This window comes from Microcebus murinus, chromosome 25 (genome assembly GCF_040939455.1).
Source record: "Microcebus murinus isolate Inina chromosome 25, M.murinus_Inina_mat1.0, whole genome shotgun sequence".
NCBI lineage: Eukaryota > Metazoa > Chordata > Mammalia > Primates > Cheirogaleidae > Microcebus > Microcebus murinus.
The window spans coordinates 4026213-4046987 of NC_134128.1; the positions used below are offsets into that span (position 1 = coordinate 4026213).

Consider the following 20775-nt stretch of genomic DNA (forward strand, 5'->3'; position numbering starts at 1 on the left):
GCGTGTGACTCCCTTCCACATTCTGCCTGCTTTGTTTGCTTTCCAGAGCCCTCAGGCCTTTTGTACACGGTCCAGATCAGGGGTCCTCAAACTACGGCCCTCGGGCCACATGCGGCTCACCGAGGACATTTATCCAGCCGGCCGGGTGTTTTTGCCACTGCTGCCTGTCCTGCTTAGCAGCTGACTCCTCCCAGGCCCACGGTGCTCGTGTGTGGAATGTGCGCTACACTCTCCAATGGCCCTCCAACGGTCTGAAGGACAGTGAACTGGCCCCCTGTTTAAATGTTTGAGGAACCCTGGTCCAGAGGGTTTTGTATTTAGTGAGGAAACAGGCTATAGTGGGCTTTCCACACCACAGTGGAGCCAGAACTCCCTGAAACTTTAAGCTCCTCTCCCAGATGCAGTGTGGTCTGTCTTCATTGGTGGATCTTAATCAGCCTCCTCCAAACTGGGTGATGTCACCCCAGCTCTCATGTGTCCTGGTCAGCACTTCAAAGGGTCATCAGGACAGAACAGTATCACAGCATCGTCTCAGCTACCTTTTGAGATAAAACAATGCTCCCAGAAATATATATCACAGCAATCCACTGTCAGCTCACAACCTGAGGTACTTGGCATCCGTTGTACATGAAGGCTAGTTGTCTAGATCCATGATCATTGAACTAAAACACATCTGGCCAGAATTTTAGGAAACTGATTCATTGAATTGTGTGCACTTCAGTTGCCCCATTTCCCCTTTGCCATTTGATCTTTGGCTTCCTGGCACCTGAATACTGAACTGAATGTGGACCTGTTTGTGGGCCAGTCCCCTCCCTCTTCTCCCTATATTTTTACATTCCTAAAGCCTTTTTTTTTTTTAGCCCTGTGATGTCAGTCTTATTGTAGTGCCTGCTGTTTCTGTCTCCTGCTTGGAATTCTTGAATCCTAATTCTCAGAGGAGATTTCTGCTTTAGATCGACAGGATTATCACCCCCAAGGTATTCCTGAACCAGAGATGCTGAATGTTGATGCTCCCAAGTGGCATAGTCAGGGAACACTCTATTACCATTGCTGTGTGCTTGTTACCCACTAGTGTTGCCTCATTCTTTGGAGGTTCCCAGGCCTTGAGTGAATAATTAATTGTATAACTTCAGTGATAACCATCTTTTTACCACTTAGGTTTCTCTGCTAAGCTCTGACTATCATGTTTCATTACCCTCTCTGTTCCCAACTGCTTTCAAACATTTCCAACCGAGTTTTTCAGCTTTAACTTGTTTCTCAAGTGGGTCATGTCCTTCCTCTGTGCTGTGGAACAACAGTAGCTAAGGGCTGTGCATGAATTATTTCCTTCAGGTAAATTTAGTTGTATTATTCTCACTTTGCAGATGAAGGAACTGAGGCACAGAGAGAAGTAAGTAACTTGTCCGAGCTCCTGCAGCCATGGACTTTAGCGCTGATTCAGACCTGAGCAGGTGGAGGAGACCACAGCCCTCTCCTATCTCACAGTGAAATGTGGCTTCTGACCTTAAAATTGGGGCTGTACGCTCCGTGCTAGATGAAATACCTTACTTGTCTTTTTTCCACTTTGACTTAAGGCCTGTCTATTCATTTTCCTGACACATACCTCCTCACTTTGTGAAAGTTTTGATCTGAGTCCACCAGAAGCGTCTGTCGTTCACCTAAGTCCCGTCTACTTCCTGTGCCTTGAGCTGGAGGCTTCTGCCGTCGGCCCCCTGGGTCAGTGCGGCAGGCTCCCCAGGCTCCCCTCTCTGCTCCCTCCGCGCTAATTCCACACCATCTGGGCACTGTCCCCTCTTGTACACATCATTGCTGTTTCACTCTCCTGCTCCTTAAAATTTGCCAATAAATTCTTAAAGTAGTCTACGCTGATTTTCCTGGTCTTTCCCTCTGAAACCTGTTCACAGTGTCCAAAGCCCACCTGGGATAATTCTCCCGACCACCAGGAAAGGTTCTGTGCTTAACCCAACTATCTTGCTGCCTGCAGAGTTCAGAGCTCCATCGCCTCTCACTGGGCTTTGATAGCCACAGGCAGAGTGAGTCTTGGAGAATATCAAGGGAGGGGTTTCTGCCCTTCACTCTGACCTCCAGTGCTTGCTCCAGGGCATCTCAAACTTGAGGCATGCGTCCAGTCCCCTGGGGATCTTGGTAAGATGCAGTTCTCATTTGGCAGCCTGGGGTGGGGCCAGGGAGTCTGCATTTCTGACAAGTTCCCAGATGATGCTGTTCTGCTGTTGCTGCAGATTAATCAGGGAGTGCAATTTGCTTTTGCCTGTTGCCGCTGGTTAGGATACAGATGTCATACGGTGTTAGCACTAGCTCTGTGAACACAGGGAGAAGCCTCATGGCCCTGTTAGAATGGGCTTAGTTGCCGTTACCTTCTTTGGTTGGTGGTTGTGAACTGGCCGCAATTTATTTTGATTTTCTACTTTTCTGGGCATTGTTTTTTAGTTTTGTGCCTTCCCATGGATGTGTTATAATCATGGTTTAAAATCTTTTGGTTTTGTGTTAATCTGTCTGCAGCTATTCAGGATTTGCTTAGTGATAGGTTGGATTTGATTTGTGTGTTTTGACCTACTGATTTATTATTTTTAGCCTTTATTTTGAAATTTCTCTAGGAAAATTAACTTTATTTTAAACTCCCTTAACACTTTATTTCCCTATTTTGGAGCAATTGCTGGCATAATGCAGTATTTCTTAAGCCTCTAACAATTGCATTATAACAAAACAGACTTAATGAAGAATATTCATCTTTCTCTTTTTGTCATGTTAGATTCCTTATTACACTCAGCTGAATAGTATATCCTGTATCTTATGTGAAAAATAGCGATAGAAAATCATGTTATATTAAGCAAACTTTTTAGTAATGTTTCTACTAATGGAAGGCTCTCTAAACCTTCCAGATTCAGCCCCTTACTGACTGAACACTCAGCTCCTGTGGTCTCTGCAACACGATGCTCAGCAGTGCAACCTGGTGACGGCCAGGGTCGTTTTATGTCACTGTCCTTTAGAAGTATTTCCTATTATTTGCTTTCTTCTTTGTATTCCTTGCTCAGAACATCTTTCTGCTTATGTGTATGCACATTTGAACTATCAGAGGTAGAGTCTATTGCCTGGAGAAACCCTATCTATTTATGTCTGTGAGGCAGGACGGAAAGTAAGAAACAAGCCTCTGGGACAAGACAAGCTGCCTTCAAATCTGTTCTGTCCTTCAGTAATAATGGGACACCGCTCAGGGGTCATGTGACACCACACAGTAGTCATGTGACACCACCAGTTTGCATTCTCTCTGGGCCTCAGTTTCTTCATCTTAAAAAGGGAGATAATAAGAAACACCTGCTTGCTATGTTTGTTTTGAAGGTTGAACAAAATAATCTTTGCAAAGACTTAGACCAATTCTTGGCACCTAGTAAGGTTTTAATAAAAAGGAGTTCTTGTACATTAACTAAAAATATTAAGATAAACATGAAATGTTCAAATATCAGTAGGCTTCTGCTGATTTTGAACCTCAGTGTTCAAAATACCTATGAGTTAGATTATTTAACAATTGATCATCTAAAAGAGCTAATCAAACAATGAACACACATTTTGGAAGTTCTGGATTATTCCTGAATTAACTATTTACTTTTCATGATTATAAAGAAATTGTATACTTAGGAAATTACTTTCTTGGCTCCTACAGTGTGTGTAGGAAGATGGAAAGAGTATAAGCATCATGGTCCTACTCAAATATAATTTGCTTTCTCCCAGTATTTTCAAAGCCACTGGGAAAAATAATGTTTGCCTTGAAATTATTTGATAAATATTATTCAGAAGGTATAAAGTATTATTTTTTATATATTATTATTATAATACTATATGATTTTTATTCTTGGATTTAATGTTCAAGAAATAATAATAGACCAAGTTATTACCATGGCAAAAATATGACAATGGAGGAAATTCAAGCTTTGATCAGAAGTATTTAATTTTCTCTTCATTTTGTAAATGTGTTATTCCTAAGCTCCATTTTAGCCCCTAAAACGTCTCAATGATAGTTTCTGTTAATAAATTCCCTCTGCATTTAAAAGTATTTTCTAAAAAACTATGTTAAAACGAAATGTCAGGTATTTAGTACATTTTCCTACATGACAAGTTTTATATTTAATGAAACCTGACTTTTTAGAAAGTAAAGTAATGAAATCACTTAATTTGTGGGGAAGGGAGCAGGGAGGGGAGAAAGCTTCCGTGTTAAAAAGCTACTAAAGCACTTTTTTGGCTTAAACCAAAACAAGAGCAAAACCTCATCTTGCGGATATTCAGACAGATTGTGACTTGTTCTGCCTAGTTAGGAGCGTGAGAGGAAACTAATAATAAATCTTTCTGTATTTCTCATATTTCTAGCTTGAGCATTAAGTGCTATTCTGCCCTGCTTTGTGCTGAATCTTAATATGCTGCCCAGAGACAGCTTGTAGAGGTTATTTGAATAAATAGACATTTATAAGACACTTGTTATTTTCCCATGAAACTATGGCACAACACAAAGCCCCCATGTAAAGCAGAGAGAACAGTCAGCACTAAAAGCTAAAGGCGAATGTTAATATGTTTATTAGAATTCTTATAGTTTTTTGTTGAACTTTGAAGGCCTGTAGGAATTAGAGTCTACTCCAGAGGATTTTATATAGATAACTGTGAAACCAAAGTCATAATCAAATTCATGAGTGTGTGATGGATTTAAAATTATAATCCCTGATGTAAAAGATAAATATGATCTTTATTATAATCACAGTGGGCTTTTTATGCCCTTCGTCTACCTTAAATATTTATATTCAGGCTTAATTTCTGGGCATAAATCTCAATTCTGTTCATTCAGCAGATTTCTGTGGATACCAACTGTGCTGGACATGGTTCTGGGCTCATAAACGGTTTTGCTGTTGCGCTGTTGACGTTCTAATGGGAGAAGATAGACCGAAACATTACAAATTAGTAATAAATAACAAAGTCACTTGTATAGTTGTTAGACGGCGGCGGGTGAAAGAAAGTCTAGAGAAGAAGGTTAAAGTGGTACAGGGGAGGGGAACGGAGAGCTGGGACAAGGACAGGTTGGATCTTGAATTGGGAGATCATGGTGGCCTTATCAAAAGGTCATGGTATGAGCAGACTCTGTAGTGGAGAAGTTCCACATCCCTCCTTCCGCTTAGCGAAGGAAGATCCAGGGGTGGTTTTATTTTGATCTCTTAATTTTACTGCACTCTTTTCATAGCTCTGAGATAGAGGGGAGATGAGTGTCAGTCTATATAAGTCTAGTGTAAATAGCTGCTTTGGAAAAATGTTGCTGTTTCAGCCAACTTCCCACTCCCACTTTGCTCACTTCTCCATTTCTCCCTTCCTTCCTTCCAACATTAGCATACTAATCAGTGCTTTTTAAGTAATATTTTCTTCCTATTATGAAAGCAACAGAAAAACAGAAACCTGCACCTCTGTCTGGGCTTGTTCTGCACTGCTAGTTGCTAGACTTGTTATATAGTTGATTCCAAGGGAACTTTAAATTTAGTTTTATAGATAGATTTGTCACTCTCAAACACAAAAATCCAGCCATCCACTAATATGATCATTCAGGATTGTGGGTCAAATATAATAGCATGGTTGTTTTTATCTTATGACTAGAACAACAAAATAGTGCTGCAATATGATAAATAGACTTTTTATAATGTGTCTGATCTGAGGGTTATGTAGAGATTTCATTTGACATATCTTGTAGTAAATCAAATGAATAGGTGTGTTTTCAGGTTACAAAAGCAGTTTGGATATTTATTGCAGACTCCAATCATTCTGATTTTTTTCTCTGGATAATAAGAGTAATAAATCATCTGACCAATACCATACAAATGTTTGAGGGGGAATGTGGAAGAATTTTCATGGGAAGCAGCGCAGGTATGCTAGAGGTGACCACAGTAGAAATCCATATCCATTCAATACCTTTCCATGTGCTATGCCATTTTTATGTTTGTGCCGAGATATACAAAGATCAATAGCAAAAGTGAATAGTACTTGGTAAGAGAAACAAATGTTTTCTTCAATATTCAGCTTAATATTGGACATAAATCCAAATAAAATGGATTTGTCATTAATGCATTATGTTATATGAATATATAGTGTGTTAAAACTAATTTGGCAATCTCTACCTACCTGCATTTCTTTTTGTAGTTTCTCTGCTAACATATTATTAACACTATAATTTTTTAGACCTTTCCCATGTCTTTTCATGGGTAAGGTACCACCCACCTATATTTAAATCATTAAATTCAATTAAATTCTATGCTGGACATTTACATATAGAAATTACTTTATGCTCACTCTTTGTAGACTACATGCATAAAAAATATGTACCATATTTCATTGATTTCAGTAAGATTATTTTCACAATAGTGCATTATTGTTCTAATAAATATTTATTCACTTAGGATATGCACATTAACAGGTAAATAAGTAGATGGTTGAAGCTTCAAAGTACAATGCCTTAGAGCATAGCCATAAACTTTTTTTTCAGTAGAAGAACATCATACTGATATTTTAAAGCATTATTTCAGGGCACTTATGGTTTCAAGTGCTATTCTAGTCACTGTTGTTTTACCTCAAAGCTTTTCCACTCATTTAGTTTTTTTGTTTGTGTCTTAGTTGTATATGTGTGTTTTAGATTCAGAAAGTAGATCTTTTTTGAGACAGTATTTACAGAATAAAAACTTTTATGCATCAACTATGAACTAATTTTGAAAGTATACTGTACTAGCATTCTTTAAAAATAAAAAAAGAGGATCTCACTCTGTCACCCAGGCTGAAGTGCAGTGGCACAATCATAGCTCACTGCAGCCTCAAACTCGAGGGCTCAAGTGATCATCCCACCTTTGCCTCCCAAGTAGGTGGGACTACAGGCACGTGACACCACATCTCTCTACTCTTTAAATTTTTTTATAGAGATGGAGTCTTGCTCTGTTTCCCAGGCTAGTCTCAAACTCCTGGCCTAAGCAATTCTCCCTCCTCAGCCTCCCAAAGTGCTGGAAGTACAGGCGTGAGCCACTGCACCCAGCCAGTGCTAGCATTCTAATAAAAATATATTTCTTGTTTTGTATACATAAACATTTGATGCAAATCATAAACACTTAAATGTGTACGTGGAATAAAGTAACATCTGAAGTAGAACAAAGAAAACACTCAATCTCTCATAATTACATGGATAATGAGGCAGTAATATCAACCGCCTCAGGAGTCATGTGGGGAAAAGGTATCTCATATGTCTAAATTCTCCTATGAAAATGAAAGCTGAGGATTTGTATATAAATTGTTTAACCTTTATTTTTCAAATGAAAATAAAGGAATTTTTGCATGTAGTTAACAGTGACTATTTTCTTAAATGTAAAGTTTTAAATAGAAACTTTACTAACATTTTATTGACACCTTAAATGGGCTATATTTTTTTTGGCTAAAATGAATGAAACTTCATATAGAAGCACATTTGCCTGCTTTCAATAAAGAGTTACTAATTAAATGCATAAAAAGTAATTTAAATAATGTACCTTTCTTAATTATTTATCTAGTCGACACATTTTTTTCCCAAGAACTTTAGCTAATGGGGATTGATGCACATGGCTTTTGTTCTTACTTTTCAACATGGGTACATGTTTGTAAATTCTTATGAAATAGTTTCAAAATGAAGCAGATAAATACTTATTTACATTTCTGCTTTAACTATAAACATTTTTTTAGTTTCTTTTCAAAGCTAGTAAGCACATCAGCTTTAGTTCATTAGCTGATTTCCATATTAATAAACTTCAAAATCATTTTTAGTGTGCTTTTTTTTGGCTTTTGCTTACATATATTGCCACTGTGTATGATTTTCCTTAGTCCTGGAGCAAGAATCCTAGCAGACATCTCCCCGTGTATGTTGCACAGGCCTGGTATGCCCATCATCTTAATTAAATTTATCTTAGGCTTCTCAGGTTCTACATGGAATGATTTTTGAGATCACCAGATTTGACTTCTGTCACTTTTTATAGCCAGCAGCTCTGCCTGTTCCTCAAGCACAGATAGTCACCACTGTCTAAAGGTGCAGCTTGGGATGGGGTGTGAGAGTCCATGCTGTCATGGATCACAGCCCAAAACAGACAGTGGAGTAATCCGTACCCAGGTTCCTCTTTTATCAGCATCCTTTTGATAAGATCATGGGTAGGGTGGAAAGAATGCAGACTTTTGAGTCAGACAGACAGGCTTTTGAACACCAGCTAAGCCACATTCCAGATGTTGACCTCTGGAAAATTACCTAACCTTTCATTTCGTGAGTATTCTCATCTGTACAAAGAAGATACTGATACCATTCTTGGAGGATGCTTTGAGGATTAGTAATGGTGTGTGTAAGCCAACGTGGCACACACCTGCCTCTTGCCGGCATCGTCATTGTCACCGTTCCACAACCTACTGTCTGATTTAAAGACACGCTGTTTAGATTCTCCCCTCTGCTTCACTTCATCATTAGCAAGCACAGTTGAAAACAAACCGGAGTAATCTGTTTGCATATGTACATATAAATGTATTTCACCAATTGTGATAAGAATGTATATATTGAAGGGGGAAATGAATCTATCCTGTTGCATGAATGAACCTAACTCGGTGTGCATCCCTGAATAGCCCACAACATAAATAGGTTTTGTATTCTAAATACAAACCAGCCAACTATAAATGTCGTTAACTTATCCCTAACCATAGATGGAGGATACAGGACAGGAATGTGGACCCAAGTTGTAGTCTTTTAAAATCAGTGAGAAACTCTAGAACTTCTCCAGTGTAGATGACAGAATTGATCCAAGGGCCCAACAGGGAAAATGCTGTTTGTAGGCAGAATGATCAAAATTATGACTATTTTAACTTTTTTTTGTGAGGATATTTTCACCTTTGAAGATGGTGATCTAGAATAACTTAACTTATGAAACAGTTTCCGAACAAAATCATTTGCCACTGAACATTCTTGGTATACTCCATGGGTGTATACTCCATGAAGTGTACAGCAAAGTGAACTTGTTTGTAAGGGTTAGATTATAAAGTTACCACATAGGTTCAGAATTGAATGTAGTCAAAATTTAAGGGTATCACATCAGAGATAGCATACTTTTTCCTACTCATTCAGATACACCTAGTTTTTTTCTCTAGAATTTAAAATAAATCACTGGGTTTTTTTTTTTTTAATTTAGAAGAGATTAAATTAAAAGAAAAGAAAAGAAAATGCTAGACTCTCACTTAGCGAAGTATCTCACACTCTGTGAAGCGCTCCGCAGTGGAGGCTTCCTAAAGAAGTGGTGAATGTACATCCTTCCCTTTAGTCCTGGGTGCCGTGAGGCACAACAGGCCGCACCCTCTGTATACATTTGGGTGTTTTGTTTTATTTGCTGCTGCTTTTGTTGTTTGTTTGTTTTTAGCATATATAACAGGGTTTGCTTCATTTGTAGGTATAATAGAAGGTAGGTAACTCCATTGTAAAGTCATTTGTTTTCTATTTTGTTCTATTTATTTTAAAGAGTAAGTTTTAGAACTTACTCTAAATATTTTTTGTGCCTTTAAACTAGATAAAATGCCTAAGCTCCTGCATGGTGCCTGGCACATCACAGACAACTGATAATGCGTATTTCTTGTCTCTGCTCCCTCAGAGAGCTCGCCTGTTCTTAGTCTCAGGTTTTCTCTCCATGTGAGCATGTTCACAGGAATCTCAGCCCCATCCTCTCTGGGACATGGCAGTTCTTGTCTGAGTTTAGGAAGTGAGATTTTATTCTCTGAAACTCACTGTATCTAGAGGGAATTCATTGCCTTTCCCTCTGGTTCTCTTTGTCTTAAGATAAAGAGAGCCAAGTTCAAATGGGGGCTCTAGTAGCTTCTGTTAGTGACCTTGAGCACATGACCTAACCATCATATCCAGGCTTTCAGGTACAGAACGGCTCCTGATCTTTTAAATCCAAACTTACTTATAAGTAGAGGCAAACATCTGACCTCATTAGGTTTTTCTGCTCTAGTTATGTCAAGCATTTGCATATTGAAATACATACTGTTTTATTATAAATTACTTTTCTATCCTTCATATATTACAAGTAGGGCATTGTATTAATTTGGAGGGGGAATTATATGCATTAGTTATATTAGCTCTGAATTCCATTTGGGGATATAAATGGGATATTATGGAGTATTTATTATAAAAGAGAGAGTTGAGAGTGACTGTCTTACAGAACAAGGGGAAGCTGCCACAGATTTGGTACTTGAGGACAGTGTAGGGAAAGGTAGAAGAAAGTGGTCATGAACCAGGGTGACAGGTGTTTTTGTACCAGGGTGAGGCACCTAGACGTGGCATTAGAGCAGGGACAACACAGTCTCCAACTCCTGCCTCTTCATCTTTGCTCACCCTCTTCCCTGCACAGGATGCCCACCCTGCTCTTCTTTCTCTACCATATGTTCTTCATCATCTGGCACAAAACCTTATTCTTTTCAAAGCCTCCTGTGACCCGCCCAGGTCGGAAGAAGAGGTAGGCTAGGGAACGAACAGCCAAGACCTGGATTCTGTGCCAGATACTGGACATGAGTTCTCGTTCCTTCCAGCCCAAAAAGGGATCACGTGTACTGTTAAGATTAGAATGAAATCTGATTAGGCTCATGGCTGTACCTTGTCCATTATCACCAGGTGAGGGGGTAATGGATGGGAATAGCAGTCTGGACTTATAGCTGTGTTCTGATCACAGCACACACCATCCTTAAATGGTCCTGATGGCAGCATTTTAGAGGCTTTTAGATGGAAAAAGAATGCCAGCCATCTGGGACTTGAGCCCTTCTCATTTTCGATTTCGGACTCATATTTGAAAACACTCTTTGTTTTTCTTTTATTTATTTTGGTCCCGGTCTCTTATTTAACCAATTACTTTCTTTAAGAGCAGAGTTCATTTATCATCTTTTATTTTCAGTGGCATTCAGTGCATGCCTTGCTCATAATAGGTGTTCAGTGTGTATGCACTGCTTGATTTAAATGTGTAAGGTCTATGCAAGTTTTCGAAGACTTAAGGACTAACCAAAAATATATAGTGTAGGACAGAGTCTCAACAGATGTAAAAAGTGGCTGGCGCTTTTGCATATTTAAAATATATAACTGAATTTGCATCCAAAATAAAGTCAGAGTTCAAGATTTTCTTTTATTAAGATTTAAAAACATTTAAAATTGAAATTATCACTTGGATGGTCCAATCCAGTTTTGTTAGGTGCACATATATTTTAGGCTTTTGTGGGTGCTATTACTTGGTGATACTCAGATATTTCTGAGTATGTTCCATTTAAAACATAAATATTTGTAATCTGTTTGAGGGAAAGGTAAGGGTTTAGATTTAAAAAGTAAGAAAGCAGCAAAAGAAATCCTAGCTTTTTCTTACGTACAGCTTAACTAGAAATAATCTTTTTACTTGGGTTGCAAATTTGGATCTGTATTCTCAGTCTGTCTTATAGATTCATGTCAGTTACAGAAATGTTTGTATGGTGTTTTGTTTGGTAATGCATTTCTGTTGCCCTGTTTTTCAGGTCCCGTAGGAGTAGGGCTGAATGAGCTGAAACGAAAGCTGCTGATCAGTGACACTCAGCACTATGGCGTGACCGTGCCCCGTGAGTCCCCACGATTCGGTGTTTCTACGACTGCACTCATCATGATGGCTAAATACCCAGCCAGCATTGCCCATCTAGACCTCCACCCACCCTGTGACATACGTAGTGACAGTGTCCACGTTTTACAGAGGAGGAAACCAAAGCCCAAGTGGTTAAGGGATTTGCCCTGGATTACACACATCTTTGGCAGAATATTTGTTAATCACAGCTTCTCGACTTTTAGATCTTTATCGTGAATTTTAATACACATATGACATCAAATTATTATTTACAAATTTTCTTCCAAATAAAAGTGTAACTGTTCTGTTTCCTAAAATAAGTGCTAATTTTTTCCAGAGTTTTTCACCAGCTTTAAGATTAGAAGGATCAAACCACAGAGAGCTGAAGGAGACTTCCTATGATATAAACCTGTCTTAATCACTTTTTATGAGTAGTAATTGGCAAAGAGTGTTAAATGGGCTTTTCATGGCCATATAGTCCAGATATGGTAGGTGTCTTTTTAGTACACAGAATTAGATCTGTTTTTATAAAAGTGGTTTTCACAGGCCTTTTTACAAATGAAATGTGATGCTTGAAACGTTTTGATGTGCAGAAGAAATGCCATTTAACTACTTAATTTGTTGATGTTAGAAAGCTATCTAAAAGGCTAAATTGAAATGTTGGCTTTTTCAAGTGATTTTAGCTCTGTTAAAAAAAAATTCATTTGTACATTTCCCTTAGTAATGTTCTCTAGCTTTGGAAGAGTTCAACTTTATTTTAAAATTACAGTTTTCTTTTACCTCAAGGTACTTCTTGGTGCTATATTTTTCCAAATTATTATTTTTAATAATTTTCAGCCATAAGTTATAGGGCTGCTGGTTTCCACTGGCAGAGATGGAAGTGAGGGAAAATGCAGGATTAGGTGGAATTAGAGAGTTTAATTATTTACTTCTCTTACAAAAGCTGAGTTGCAGTGTAAAGATATTTAGAAAATTTTGCAAACAATTGTGAAGCTTACAGGTAAGCAATTTGAGAAGAGACCTAGAAGATGCAAAAACAGATTACAAATTTATTACCTACTACATATTCCTCTCCTTTGTCTTAATTTACGTAGCCCTCCCAGTGTCAGGATAAGATGAGTGATGTTACTTCCATTTCAGAGAAGGAAACTGGGGTAGCAAGGATATTTTGACTTCAATTTCATAGATGATGGTTAGACTTGGATTTGAGACCAGGTTTTATGATACTACTTGTCATGTTCTTCTTCTTGTGTAACGTTACCAGTTTTTCCAAACTACAGACTTGCTCTGTTATAGCCCAATAGTAGTAAAAGCTGATTTCTTTTTAAGATGATAAATATCATTAAGGCCATCTATCAAAAGTAATCCCCTGTGATAGTTTTGGTATTATTAAAGGACCCAGAGCAAGGCACTTTGGCCTCAGTTTATTCAACTATTAAAATAATATTTGCCTCTGAAGTTATTATAGAAGTTGACAATATCCAGAAAGGTTCTGGGGCTGGGACTCTCCAAAGAAATCCCCAAAGTAGTTATTTTTCACTCTGATTCACTTTTAAATAAGTGTTAATGTCAGAAGATCCTCATATAGTAATGTTTTCCAGACTTGCCTGATAATAGGAATTTCTTGGGCTTCCTATAAAAAGATATGCCCAAGAATCTGTATTTATAGCAGGTATCCCAGGTGATTCATAATATCAGATGTGGTTAGAAAATACAGCCATAGCATCAATTCAGGGTCATTTAATTAATTAAAGAAGAATGTATTTTAAGAGCAATTTTTTTTTTTTTTTTTTTTTTTTTTTGAGACAGAGTCTCACTTTGTTGTCCAGGCTAGAGTGAGTGCCGTGGCGTCAGCCTAGCTCACAGCAACCTCAAACTCTTGGGCTCGAGTGATCCTTCTGCCTAAGCCTCCCGAGTAGCTGGGACTACAGGCATGCGCCACCATGCCCGGCTAATTTTTTTTATATATATATCAGTTGGCCAATTAATTTCTTTCTGTTTATAGTAGAGACGGGGTCTCGCTCTTGCTCAGGCTGGTTTTGAACTCCTGACCTTGAGCAATCCGCCCGCCTCGGCCTCCCAATAAGAGCAATTTTAGAATTTCAAATTGTTTTGCTTTGTAAAATAATTTGAGCAGAGGCTTCAATATTGGAGAAAAATTACTGCTTTGATTATACCACCAGCATTGTTTAAGTCTATAATTTCCTTTTCTAAAACATGTATTAAATATCCAAGAAAGGGTAAAATGAAAAAGATGTGGAAAAATTGAACTCTTGCTGGTGGGAGTGTAAATTAATTGCAACTATTTGGAAGAGTAAGTAGCAGTATCTACTAAAGCTACACAAACATGTATCCTAAGACCTGGTAATTCAGTGCTAGTATACACCTGGTGGAAATGCACACCTGTGTCCACCAAAAGAAATGTACTGAGATATTCTTAGAAACGGTATTCATAACAGCTCAAAACTGGAAACTACCCAAATGTCCATCATTTGGATAACTAGAATGGAGAACTGTTGGTATGTTCACACAATGGAATACCATAATGCGATGAGGATGAACAATCGGCAACTACATGCAACAGCAAGAGTGGATCCCACAAACATGTTGACTGAAGGAGACAGACACAAAAGAGATTAAGAGAATAATACAGTGTGACTTCATTTTTGTAATTACAGTAAGAGCAACACTCATATGCACTGTTAGAGATCTCAAGGAAGTAGGTTAGAAACTAGGGAACCCGAGAGGTGATTCCAAATTGCTGGTGATTTCCTGCTTCTCGTTAGAGTGCCAGTCACACAGGTTTGTTCAGTGAAAATTCATCAAGTGCATACTTGAGTTATATGTGAACTTTCCTGTCAGTGTATTATACTCAGATTTTTAAGTCTTAAAAAGAAATAGTAGTTTAGTTAATCGTAGTTTTAGGTTTTTACATTTAAGCGTTGATCCTTTTCAAGTTATTTTCATGTTATTATTTAGCAGTCTTGCCTTGGTTTTGATCTCAGGGGAAGATGATACCGTCTTTTACCATTAAGCACGATATTGGTTCACTGAAGCCTCTTTCAGTTAGTTTGAGGACTTTCCCTGTTACTCCTGGTTTGCTGAGACTGAGACTGTCATGACTGGATATTGAATTTTTTTTAATGCTTTCTCTGCATACATTGAAATTATCATGTGTTATCTTCCATTCTGTTAATATGGTGAATTCCATGGGTTTTTGAATGTTAAGCCAGCCTTTGGTATACAGGCCATTGAGCATTTACTGAATTGTGGAAGTGACTGGATTTAAACTACTGTTTTATTTGTTTTCTGTTTGTTCCTTCTGTATTTCATTTTCTTTTTCTTTTCTGCCTTCTTTTGGATTGAGTGTTTTTTAGTATTCCATTTTAATCTGCCTATTGGCTCTTTGGTTATATCTCTTTATGGTAATTTTTACTGGTTGCTGTAATCATTCACAATCTACTTAGAGTTAACTTTGTGCTATTTCACATAAAATACAGAAACCTTGAAACCAACCGTGTACATCCCTTTACCCCCACCCACATCCTTTTACTGTATGTGTCAAATGTGTTAGATTTGCATACATCGAAAACTCCATCAGACTTTTACTTTAAAATAGTCATATATATTATAGAATGACTTTTTTTCCTTTGGGTAGATGCCTAGTAGTGGGATTGCTGGGTCAACTGGTATTTCTATTTTTAGCTCTTTGAAGTATCTCCAAATTATTTTCCACAGGGAAGGAAATGGGGCACACTGTGTGGGGGAAGGACACGTTTGTGGCCCTGGCTTGGGCGAGGCAAACACATTTCATGTAACCAAAATGTTTATACCCCTATAATATCCTGAATTTAAAAAAAGATAAGAAAAAAATAATAAAAAATAAATAGTTGTATAAATTTTAATGAATATAAGAAAAGTAGACTTTTATATTTATTCAACTATTTGTTCTTTCTTCATCCCTGAAGATACAAGTTTTCTTCTTATCATTTCTCTTCAGCCTAAGAAACTTCCTTGAACATTTATTTTAGAGCAATCTGCTGGTGAATTCTTAGTTTCCCTTCATCTGAGAAAGTCTTTATTTTGCCTTTATCTCTGAAAGATAATTTGGTTGATAGACCTTTTCTTTCATTGCTTTAAAGATACTATTTCATTGATTTCTTGTGTTTACTATTTATGATAAATCATATATCATTATTCACCATATGTCCTGCTTTTTTCTAGCTGCTTTCCAATGGTTTTTATTTACCTTTGGCTTTTAGTAGTTTGATATAATGGCTAGGCATGGTTTTTGTTTTTGTTTTTAATTTATCCTGCTTGGGATTTGCTGAGCTTCTAGAATCTGTAAGTTTATGTCTTGTACCAAATTTTAAAATTTTGGCACCATTATTTCTTCAAATACATTTTTTTCTGCCCCAGTCTTTTTTCTTTTCCTTTTAGTGCCCCCATTACACATGTTAGGTAGTTCAGTATTTTCACACAGGTCCCTGGGGTTGCATATATATTTTTCACAATCTTTTTTTCTCTTTGTTGTTCAGATTATATAATTTCTATCCATCTGTCGTCAGGTCCACTGGCCCTTCTCTCTGTCATCTCCATTCTGCTACTGAGCCCATCTAGTGACTTGTTTCTATTAGGTGTTGTTATTTTTCAGTTCTAAAATTTCTATTTGTTTTTTCTGTATAGTTTTGATTTCTCTGTTTAAGAATTCATATTTTTATTCTATTCATGTGTCTTTTTCTTTACATTATCAAGCACAGTTATAATGATTGCTTTAAAGCCTTCGATCATTCTAACTTTCAGGTCCTTCTCTCCACACTCTCCAACCTGCATAGGCTTTTTTCTTTCCTGGTCCTTTTTACCAAAAAGTTAGGGCTTCTATTGGAGTTTAGCTGCACATCCTACTGTGCTTCTCTGGAAATAATTCCCACCCTTGGGGCAAAGCTCAGAGGAAAATAAAGTCAAACTCTTCTCCATGCAGATTGGCTCCCTTCCCCGGTCTACCTGTTTTATTTATTTTCAGAGTGCTCAGGTATTTGTTTGGGGTTCAGAGTTTTCAGCTGGAATCTGCAGGAAGGATGGGCTGTGGTGGCTTACTTGGCCTGGCCATGTCAGCACTTGAGCACCTTCGGCTTCCTTGTTGCTGTTATTATTGTGGTTTTAATTAATCCTGTATTTTCTGCTCCATTATAATCCACTAATAATCAGGAAAGATTATTGAAAGATTGGAAGTGCAATAGTATTCAAAAATATGCTGTTTATAAAAGGAGGACTGAATAGCACATAGAGGTATTTGGCACTCATGCGGATGGCATAACCACCGTGTACCATCGAGGAGGACAAGAAATAATTTCAGAGCTTACCTAACAACCTCGTGGACAATAGACTTACTTCAATGAATAAAAATCAGCAAATAAAGATAGTAAGCATGTTATTTGCCAAAGAAAGGGAGTTTTCCTCAAGGGTTTAAACACCAGTTATTTAATCTGCATATTAGAGAGCTTTCAAAATAATGAATAATAGCACAGACACATGATGTAATTTAATTTTTAATCCATCTTCAAATTAATATAATTTTAATAACAGTGGAAAATCTGAATGTATGACACTTTATTGTATTTTGTTGGCTAATTTTCTTTTTTATAAGTTTTTAAATCCTGTCTAAGAAAACTTTAATTAAATACACTTGCTGGTTTCTTTTTTAGTATTTTCCTTAAGGTGGCTGATGTGGGCTTTTCTAACTGCTTTTTCATTAAACCATAGACACTACCAGAGCAAGAAGAAGCCAGGAGAGTGATGGCGTCGAATATATTTTCATCTCCAAGCATTTGTTTGAGACAGACGTACAAAATAACAAGTATGTGGACATTTTTGAGAATTTTCATGAGGGTGGTGTTGGTAGGCACGTGCCCATCTCTCCAGTTTCAGGTGGCAGAGTGCCCCTCCATTTGAAATGCATTTTAATCATAATAATAATATTTGAAACTGATTAAAAGGGGGTAATTCAGTTAGTAATTATCATCAGTCTTCACCTCTGTTTTATTAATACCCTCAAGCTGCTGCATTTCTATAAAGTAAAGGAATTATTTTGCAGAATGAGGGAAGGCTGCTAGTGTCTTACTGTGACCTCCCTCTGGCCCACTCATTGAATCTGGACATATAATTTGGATAGAATTTTAATTTAAAAACTAATGAGCAACTATGTAACATATCTCTGGATATCTCTGGTCTACACACACACACACACACACACACACACCCCTTGTTCTCTCATTGGCTCTGCAAAATATTGAAATAACAGTGATCGTCTTGCTTGTACTGTCTCCTCTAGCTCTTAAGTTTTCTCCCCTCAGGTTTTCCATTTGCTGAAGCATGAATATTTTAGGATATCAGAAGCAATGTGTGTTTTCAGGCAGGGCTGTGGGATTTTATTGAAATACTGTAATGCTTTTTTTGCATTTGGCGCAGTGGTGGTGTTTTTATAGCACACAATCGGCTGCCCCGGCTCCATTAGCCACCACCCAGCGCCCCCAGTTCTGATGCTGAGCTGGGCTACTCTGCAGTGTGCAGTGAAATTTCAGTAGTTTCTATTGTTTGGCTTATTCACTGTTTTATTGCATTGCATTAGTTCTGAAAAAAAGGGGTGATGGAAAACATTAGAACACCACTGGACCAAAGTACTTTTTTTCCTGCTTGAGTGTAATACAAGCAAGTGTTACTAATGTGAAAATGTAAAATAGGAGATTTTTTAAAATTGACATTCTGAAGTCCTTGGCCCTATTTATTTTATGAAACATAGTAAAAACAAAATTACATGTTCAGCAAAATGTCTTTTCCCTATGAATTATGTCTTGCTACCTATAATTTATTTTTAATTCACAATGATTCTGATACATCTCCAACTTTCTCCAGGTTTATTGAATACGGTGAATATAAAAACAACTACTATGGCACAAGTATAGACTCAGTGCGCTCTGTCCTTGCTAAAAACAAAGTTTGTTTGTTGGACGTCCAGCCTCACGTAAGTAGACGGGGCGCCATTCAGTCCCCTCTGCCCCTGCACTACACGCTACCATTTCCACGTGAGGCAGGCCCCACGTGACTTGCTTTGGGCATACACGTGGCTTTTCTAAGATGACAAAAGCATCTAAATGTAATCTGAGACATCTTTGGTGAAGAACAAAAAACCCATAATATTATTAAGAAAGAGGTGTGGAGGAAGCCTCAAAATATGTGTTTGTAACTCTTGTTTATATCCAGTTTTTGCACGTGTGGTGACTCTTAGGTATTTCTATATATTTTATATTTTTAAAGTACACACTTTAATAACAAGTACACACTTGTTCTGCGAAATGTATTTCTGTGTGTTAAGTGTTTGTGGTATTTTTAGCCACTCGTGTTCAATATTAATTACAGTGTATTTCAAAACAGTTTAAAATGCAAGTTGCATTCTCCGTCTTCTTTTCAGGTATTTGCTAAATTTAATTGATAAAATAATATATCAAAAGACCTACTGACTTTAATTAGAGAATAATTTTGAGGAATTTTCTCCTTAGAAAGAAAATTCAGTAACTCATGATGCTATGAAGAAATATGAGAAAAATTCTTTTGTTCCTTACAGACCGTGAAGCATTTAAGGACACTGGAATTTAAGCCCTATGTGATATTTATAAAGCCTCCGTCGATAGAGCGTTTGAGAGAGACAAGGAAAAACGCGAAGATTATATCAAGCAGAGACGACCAGGGTGCCGCGAAGCCGTTCACAGTGAGTGTCGGGGGCTCGGGGCGTGAGCAGCGGGTGGGGGCGCGTGTGCGCTGCAGCCGCGGACAGGCCGTGACGGGAAATGGCGAGCCAAAATCTGTATAGGAATTGTGCTTAGGTACATACATTTTAACCAACTGCACTTTTTATGCTTCTATGGATAGATCGTCGTATTAAATTGACTGAAAACCACTTTGTTCACTATTATGCGTACATTTTAGTCATTTGTAGGCTGAACATTTATATAAACGTTAGACCAATTAGTGTTCACACTAGCTTTATTTTTGAAGCTAAAGATACCAAAAGCCAGTTCCCGTTACTCATTAATATTAATAGTCTGAATGAAAAATTTAATAATTTGCCTTGCTTGTCTCCTTGTGTCAACAAGCATATTTAGTACAGTAAAAGAAAAAGCACCATTTTGGGAATAGGAAAAATAGACTAATATTATTTAAAAATAATATTTGTATTTCTTGTCAGTGAAATATGGAAATGATGATTGTGACTATAATGGCTTCTGGCAAGGCCTTTTATTGTTTTTGTTCTTAATCTTAATATATTCTATCTTTGGACCAAAAATAAAAAGCAAAGAAGTTAAATGTCAAGAGCTTTATATTTTCTCCTCCACTTAATTAGCTAATCTTTAACCTTAGTCTGTATTAATCTGTAAACTATTCACTGTAGTTACAAAATACAGATTGTGTTTTTGATTCTCAATATTCATTAAGTACCTTTTTTCTAAAATGCTGACAAACATATCCGTATGACGTCAGCTCCTCGAGGCTATGGATTAAGAGGAAAGTTACAGAAAATGTTGCGAAATCTTACTGACAATGAAATGTAGGCTGTGAAATTATTTCATTTTGTTGCAATGTGAAGAGTTATACTATTTATAAATTTAGAGGTTTCTGAATGAATTTAATAAGTGATAAGATAAATAAATCTTAGGATTTGGCTGACATTTATATTACAAAGCCAACTAAAATACTTTGTGGCTTCAGAAATGTGAGACATCAAGGGCTCCTGAAACACTTCTAACGAGACACAGGAAGAATATGATAACTATCCTTTTATTATATAAATGTTCCCAATTCCAAAAAAGGAGTTTAGGTTATAAATTCCTTCCTACAAATAAGCATAAATGATGCAGCCAAAGCATCAGAGTAAACAGTTCTTCTTTCCCCCAATAGCTATTGTAATACAACATACCCGGTAATTATGAATTAGTGACTAATTATCCTGAAATTCAGTGAAGGCAGGAGTTTTCACTCTTGTATGACTCTTGCTTTGTGTAAACAAATCAGAATGATAGTATTAAAATTATGGCATCTGAAGAACTTGTCGTTAAAGGGGATAATTTTT

General features: G+C 37.3%; 1 protein-coding gene across 4 annotated transcripts in view; it reads left to right on the forward strand.

Moving 5' to 3' along the window:
* Positions 1–20775, forward strand: part of MPP7 (MAGUK p55 scaffold protein 7) — a 208498-nt gene that overhangs the window by 184552 nt on the left and 3171 nt on the right. For all 4 annotated transcript variants that reach the window (XM_075997494.1, XM_020284180.2, XM_075997495.1 and 1 more), the window contains exons 13-16: positions 11572–11652; positions 17415–17508; positions 18564–18672; positions 19273–19416. In XM_075997494.1, coding sequence (XP_075853609.1) covers positions 11572–11652; positions 17415–17508; positions 18564–18672; positions 19273–19416 — 428 coding nt within the window. The remainder of the gene's footprint in view (positions 1–11571; positions 11653–17414; positions 17509–18563; positions 18673–19272; positions 19417–20775) is intronic.